At 38.6% G+C, this 7,410-nt stretch overlaps 1 protein-coding gene across 2 annotated transcripts; it reads left to right on the top strand.

Moving 5' to 3' along the window:
• Positions 1-862: 862 nt before the first annotated feature.
• LOC145795507 (disease resistance protein RPM1-like) lies at positions 863-6,657 on the top strand. 2 transcript variants are annotated; one of them, XM_082880106.1, is made up of 2 exons: positions 863-2,809; positions 4,869-6,657. In XM_082880106.1, the coding sequence occupies exons 1-2, from the start codon at positions 1,629-1,631 to the stop codon at positions 4,870-4,872; spliced, it is 1,185 nt and encodes a 394-aa protein (XP_082736232.1). In that variant the 5' UTR covers positions 863-1,628; the 3' UTR covers positions 4,873-6,657. The 2 variants fall into 2 exon arrangements, with proteins under 2 accessions (XP_082736232.1, XP_082736231.1); XM_082880105.1 differs by lacking the exon at positions 4,869-6,657 and adding an exon at positions 4,152-4,855.
• Positions 6,658-7,410: the final 753 nt, after the last annotated feature.

Below are 7,410 nucleotides of genomic sequence, written 5' to 3'. Positions count from 1 at the left end.
TTTAGATAAAAAATGATTGTGATAATTTCTAAAGGACAAAATTAACAATTCATAGTCTATTTTTTGCAACCCTAAATTTTCTCCACACCCAATTGTACCATATCACACCGTCTATCTTCAGAAAGAAAATTTGAGTATTGGTTTATATAATTAAGTTATTCAAATTTCAAAATTATCATTTTGTTTATCAATTTAAACTTTACTGTACAACAATCTCCAACTCAACCACATGAATTAAAATTAAAAAAATTAAAAATTAATGTTCTGTTTATTAGGATGAAAAATATTTTCTAATAGAAAAAGATTTTTTTATGTTTGGTTGTGGTTGTGGAGACAAAGGTAGAATGGAAGTGTGGGGTGGTGGCGGCAGTGATGGCGATAGAAATGGTAGATGTGGTGATGGTAGGGTGATGGTGGAGGTAATAGTGGTAATAGAAACGTGGTGCATAAAATTTTAGATCGAAGAGCATTTTTTGTCTTTTAAAAGCAGAAAACACATTTTGTCCGAATATGTTTATTTTTCGTTGACCATTAAAAATATGGAAAATAATATGCAAGTTTTACTTTTTAGACCCGATAATGCATCAAGAAAATAATTAATTACCAATTATCATCTTAACACATCACTAAATCTAGAAAATAGTCTATTTTTAACATACCAATTATCATCTTAACCATTAAAAAGATATTTTCTATCAATTTTCATTTTCCATTATATCAAACCTCAAAAAATATTTTCCCTTGTTCTCTTCCCTTTTGTCTTTTCCTTAAGCAAGATGGGTCCATGTGAGTCACGAAACACGTTCATGAGGAAGAAAAAGGAGATTTCAAATTATGTACAGCTTTTCTCATCATTCAATAATCAATCTGAGTAACGCGTACACACATCCCCAATTTTCAAACTCACTACTCACCTTTAATCATGAACTCAGTTCAGAGTTCAGAGCACCATATTATTTTCTCATCTTCCTCCTCCCTTCAAACCCAACCAACCAAAGGCGGCTACTCTGCAAAAAAACACATTTAAAAAAAAAAAATGGCTGAGAGTGCAGTGTTCCATCTACTAGCCAACTTCACACCCTTCCTCCAACAAGAGGCCAATTTGTTGACTGGAGTTCGAGAAGAGATACAATACATCAGAGATGAATTCGATCGCATGACAGCTTTCCTCAGAGTTGCCGATGCTATGGAAGAGAACAACCCCGAACTCAAAAGTATGGTTCAAGTAAGTCCAAGAAGCTGCGTACGACATTGGAGATGTTCTCGAGTTGTTCATGCTTCGCCTTGGACATCGTCATGGCACTGGATTTCGCAATTTTCTTCGTAAGGTTTCTTGCTTTATTAAGACTTTAAAAGCTCGTCACCAAATTGCTTCTGAAGTTCAAAGAATGTAGTCCAGAGTCATCGATATTTCGAAGGGACATCAGAGATACCATGAAAGATATGGTGTGTTAGAGCAAGGCTCAATCTCAAGGCCCACTGGTCTTAACACAACATGCCATGATTATCGTGGCGATGCCCTTCTACTCCATGAATCTGGGCTTGTGGGCATCGACAAGCCCAAATCACAACTAATTAGGTGGTTGGTGCATGAAGACCCCAGACTCAAGGTGTTTTCCGTATCAGGCATGGGCGGATTGGGCAAAACAACACTGGTTAAAAAGGTCTTTGATGATGCAGTTGTGAAGAATCATTTCCAGAGCCATGTTTGGATCACTGTTTCTGAATCCTTCAAGATTGAGGTGCTCCTAAAAGGCATCGTCGAACAACTAGTTGAAGAAATCAAGCAACCAATCCCACAAAGGATGGACAACATGGATACCAACAGCTTGAAAGGGATAATTAATGCTTTCCTGCAACAAAAGAGGTATGTGCTTGTTTTTGATGATGTATGGGATATTCATGCGTGGCAATCTTTTAGATGTGTTTCCCATTGGCAATTGTGGGAGTCGGGTAGTACAGAATATTATGGTGATGTCTATAATCTTCAGCCCTTGCCTCCCGAAGAATCCTGGACATTATTTTGCAGGAAAACATTTATGGAGAATTCTTGCCCTCCACACTTGGAAAGACTTTCAAAAGCCATCTTGAATAGATGTGAGGGATTGCCGCTTGCAGTTGTGGCAATTAGTGGTCTTTTATCAACAAAGGACAAGAGCAGTGTGGATGAGTGGGATAAGATCTACCACAGCCTTGGTGCAGAACTAGAAGGAAATGACAAATTTCAAAGCATGAAAAAAATATTGTCACTCAGTTACATTGATTTACCTTACCATCTAAAGTTTTGCTTTCTATATATAAGTGTTTTTCCAGAGGATTGTTTGATTGACCATGAGAGATTGATTCAGTTATGGGTAGCAGAAGGATTTGTAGAAATGAAAGCAGGACTGATGATAGAAGAAGTTGTTGACTGCTACCTCAATGAGCTAATCAATAGAAGCTTAATTCAAGTCGCAAAGAGGAGAGGAGATAGAAGGGTCAAAATGTATCGCATCCATGACCTTTGGCGTGGAATTATTTTTTCGAAGTCGGGAGATCAAAACATTGTGACAATAGTTGGTGAACGAAGAAGAGCGTGGCCTGAAAAGGTGCGGCGCTTATCAATCCACAATCATTTGGAAAATATACATCAAAGCAAGTGTTTCACTCGACTTCGTTCTTTACTCATGTTCAGTACAATAGATACAATGTCCAAGTTCCCCATGCTTGCATCGTCAAATGATGGTCTTCACATGCTAACCGTGCTAGACTCGAAAGGTGCCTTGTTGGAAACATTCCCAAATGAAGTTTCCAAACTAATTCAACTCATGTAACAACCCTCACTTCAACATAGTCATACTTGCATACATTTATGTATGATCTTGCTTTGTTATGTGCATTTACAAATCTTGTCTTGTTTTGCTCAAATGTTGCTTGCATGCTTTGTTCTTGCCTGGTGTGTTGCCGAGGTTATCTTGAGCCTAGACACCTTGGAACCTTTCCACACTTGGAACTATCTTGGAACCCCTTCGGTCGACCTCCATCTTCACCCTGGCATATTGGCCGAGATGTTACCGTCTAGGCCGAGGTGCGCGTCGCCTAGGCCGAGATGTGCATCATCTAGGCCGAGATGTTAATATCTAGGCGTTCTAGATCCTTGATCCTTGCATTAGTGATTTTGCTCCTGGAATGGTATGACATAGACCGAGGTGTGGCACATCTAGGCCAAGGTGTGGCACAGCTTAATCAAGTGTTGTCCTTCCAAGCCGATGTCCTTGCCCCTTGATTGCCGGAGTCTTGTTGATAGCCGATGTTGTTACTTGCCAGAGTGTTCTTGCTGTCTAGCTTGTTGAACACGCTTTGTCATGGTCTTGTCTTGTCAGTCAGTCACCTTTTTGGGTAGAGCCTATCAGCCGATGCCACGTGTCCCAGCAGAGGGATTAAGTCAGTGACTGTCGAGAGAAACATATCATTTTGTATCAAATCTTGCTTTTAGAGAGAGAAACTCTAGGAAGAAGGAGGAGAAGTTTTGAGTGAGAGAGTGAACTTCCAAGCTTGATCGTTGGAGCTTGAACCGTTAGATTCGAGTTTTGAGGTTAGAATCTTAATCTACTCTTGTTATTCTTATTGATCATCTAGCTGCATTGCACGATCGAACCTGTTCTGCACGTCATGCATTGATTTAAAGTTGGTTTTAGAAAGAGAAAATGGTTTTCATGTGTTCTTGAAGAAAAGCCTAGTTTGATCCGAAAGTTTGCATCTAGAACCATGTTTTTGTGTTTGTTCTCTCAAGATCTTTGAATATGGGTACCCAGGTCCATGATTTCGGATTCTTAGCATGAAATCTCAGATTTTGTAATAGCAAGTTATAATCTTTGCATTCATCTTCCTCATGTTCATGTTCGTCATGTTCGTCATCTTCGTCAAGAGAGGGAAACCCAGATTTTCCCGACTTCATTTCCTTGAATGTGGCCATCGAGGCCACACCTCGGCAAGGAGGTGTGGAGCCTTGGCCTAGACCTGGTAGTTACCCAGCATGTTTTCCAGAGATAAGAACCTGTGTTTTGATTTGATTTGACTTAGTTTTTTTTTGAAGAATGCCGAGGTCATTTGCATGCATGCAAGACTTGTTTTGAGAAGTGCATTCAATAGACTTTGCCATGTGTTTGTAGGACTTGGACTTGCCTTGACCCCGACGTTTGAAGAACTATGTGAGTGGTATTTTTAATAAAGCTATGTTATATGTTTTGATAAAGACTTTGCTTTGCTTTGTTTTGAAAGTATTTGTTAAGCATGAATGATTGTCCCTATTTTGTATATCAAATATTATCTGGCTTTGATGACCTCCTCGGAAAGTCCTTAGTGCCAAGGGACTATAATGCAACTGCACATCTTGTCTTGAAAGTCCTTAGTGCCAGGGGACTATAATGCAACTGCACATCTTGTTTTGAAAGTCCCTTGTGCTGGAGGACTCTAAACTTTCGCAGCACATCTTGTTTTGAAAGTCCCTTGTGCTAGAGGACTCTAAACTTTCGCAGTACTCTCGTGTTAAAGGGCTACGGGCCTTTGTAACATAGGTCCCTTGTGCTAGAGGACTCTAAACTTTTGTAGCACCCTTGTTTGAGATATCTCCCTTGCTTTGTCTTGTTTTGCCACTGACGGTTTACCGCGTGGATTTGTTGCCGAAATGTTATCATTTGTAATATGTTGATGCTAGTAAGCATCCCTTGGAGCTTTGAGGATTTGTCAGATGGACGAGGTCCATCCCTTGTTATATAAAGTTTTGACATGTATTGTTTTGAAAGGACTTCGGCTATTATTCATGCAAACCCTTCATTATTTGTACCATTCACTGAGTATCCAAGCTAACCCTCTCTATATATATGTAGGTGATGAGCAAGAAGGCGGTGACGCCTAGATGTGATTCGCGAGCTTGTTTTGGATTTTTGTCATGCCGGCTTGACTTGTAATTATGTCGGCAGTCTTGAAAATCATGCTTCTCGACTTGTAATATTTGTATTTCGTACACGTCGGCTTGAGAAGCCTTTTGATCAAGATGTGTGTTTTGTATATATGTTATGTCGGCAATCTGGCAGACTATGTTCCTTGACCTATAGTTCGTGCATTTTGTTTATGTCGGCTTGTGAAGCCCTTTGCTAGAATGTAATATGTATTTTTTGTACTTTATTTTATTTGTATTCAAGTTGTAAAGCTATGTAAAGATGTTTGCCATTTCATTTGAATTACGCACAACTCTCATGGACTATTCTGATTTGTACATATATTGTTTCCGCACTTGTAAGCCCCATATATTATACTCTGGTTGTGTGTGAATCTTGAAAGTTGGCCTTCGGTAATCTCGGATTACTGGTCATCACGGCACTAAACTACTAGGGGCGGTTTGGAGTCGTGACAACTCAGGTATTTAAGTTTGAGGGGGACCAATGTAAAAGTAATTCCGAAGTCGATTGGAAAGCTCCAAAACCTGGAAACATTGGACCTTAAAGATACGTATGTCACTGAGTTGCCTGATGATTTCCTGAAGCTCCAACGACTTCACCATATCTTGTTGTATCGATACCAACTAAGTCCTTATATTTCTTTTCAATGTCCTTATATTTTTTTTCAATGCCAATCCGGATTCAAAGCCCCAATGGAAATAGGAGCTCTGTCATCCTTACAAAAACTTCGTTGTATTGAAACAAACCATGGGAATAATGGTGGCATTTTCCTGGCAGAGATAGGGAAGTTGACTCAACTGAGGAGGTTACACATACAAAAGCTAAGAGGTGAAGATGGGAAGGGATTATGCTCGTCCCTTCAGAAGCTGAGTAACCTTCACTCATTGATTGTTCGTGCAACAGAGGAAGATGCGATCATTGATCTAGATTCTCTTTCTTCACCACCACAGCTTCTTCGAACACTCTTCCTAAAAGGAAGTTTACATAAGTTACCGCATTGGATACCTTCACTCCATAGCCTGGTAAGAGTAAGTTTAGCATGGAGTAAGTTAAGGGATGATCCACTAAAATCCCTTGAAGGTTTGCCCAATTTGGTTGAGGTTGAACTTCTTCAGACATATGAAGGGGAAGGATTGTGTTTCAAGGCTGGTGGATTTCAAAGGCTTGTGAGATTATACCTCAATAGATTAAAAGGATTGAGATGGGTGAGAGTGGAGGTTGGTTCGATGCCTCATCTTGAAGAGTTATATCTCCAGAATTGTGAACTGGTAGAGGACTTGCCCTCTGGCATTGAACATCTAACCAACCTTAAATTGCTAGAATTGGATGATATGTCTGATGAATTGATTTCAAGGCTGAACAGAGACTTAGAAGGTGGGAATTATTGGAAAATTGCACACATCCCAAAAGTTTGGATTGGAAATGGAATATGTGGTTATTGGAAAGGAAATTATCTATAGAGAGAGAGGAGAGAGCTCTAACCATATTGGATCGTCACCACAATTACAACGCTTATTATGCATTTATTTATTTTCATGTGCTCTTGGTACTTGATATGTTGTATTAATATTGGGATTGAAATTTTCTCCATTCTTTTTTTTTTTTTTCTCTCTTCCACTTTTGTTTTTTTAGTAGATCAAGAGCCTTTTATTTGACCTTCTACTTTTAATCCTAGGGAGTTGGTAACTTCACAAATTTTTGAATTGGGATTGTAAATCTTAGGGTTCGTTTGGTGCGATTTTTATGCTTTTATTTATTATTTTCATTTTTTGTTTTAGCTTTAAGAAATTTTGAAAATTAAAATAAAAAACATGTTTGGTAATTGTTTTCACTTTTTAAAAAAATGGTTACAATTTTATGAATTTGAGGAAACAACAAAAATGTGCTTTTACTTATTTTCAAAGTAAGTTTCTTTCCTTGTTGCCTCTCACACCCTTTTGTCATCTAGCCACCCTCTTTCAAAGTAAGTTTCTTTCCTTGTTGCCTCCCACACCCTTTTGTCATCTAGCCACCCTCTCTGCTCCGGCGACCACCTCCAACCACTCCTCCCTTTTGGTAACTAACCAAACTTGTCTCCTTGTTTCATTTTTCATTTTTTTTTTTTAAATGTTTGGAGAAGGGTTAGGCTTCTCTTAAATTCAAATTGGAACTTACGGGGCCTGTGGGATACAGTATGAGTCTTATTTCTATGATCTAAATTGTTTATTTTGTAGGGTCTTAATTGTATATCATCCACAGAAAAAATTAGGTCGATTTGATAATTGTATTCTATTCATCTTATCCCATTTGTCTCTATAAAAATGAACGACAAGTGTATTTTTAAAAATAGATCATCCATTTTTTTGGATGATATGTATGGTTTCCACAAAATGAACATTTTAGATTGATTCGTGGTAACACCATGGGCTCCTCAAGTTGTCTCAATTTCATATTTGAACTTGAAAGAAGTCCAACCCCTCAATTATATAGG

The sequence above is a fragment of the Camellia sinensis genome, chromosome 7 (assembly GCF_055761805.1).
Source record: "Camellia sinensis isolate YWXY chromosome 7, ASM5576180v1, whole genome shotgun sequence".
Classification (NCBI taxonomy): domain Eukaryota; kingdom Viridiplantae; phylum Streptophyta; class Magnoliopsida; order Ericales; family Theaceae; genus Camellia; species Camellia sinensis.
The sequence above is the reverse complement of the archived record's forward strand: the minus strand, read 5'-3'. Positions and strand labels throughout refer to the sequence as shown.

Bases quoted from the DNA above. Each gene is read 5' to 3' on its own strand.
- LOC145795507 (XM_082880105.1), top strand. From the start codon at position 1,629: ATGGGCGGATTGGGCAAAACAACACTGGTTAAAAAGGTCTTTGATGAT. The intron at 2,810-4,151 runs GTAACAACCCTC...ATGTGTTTGTAG, and splicing joins TCCAAACTAATTCAACTCAT to GACTTGGACTTGCCTTGACC.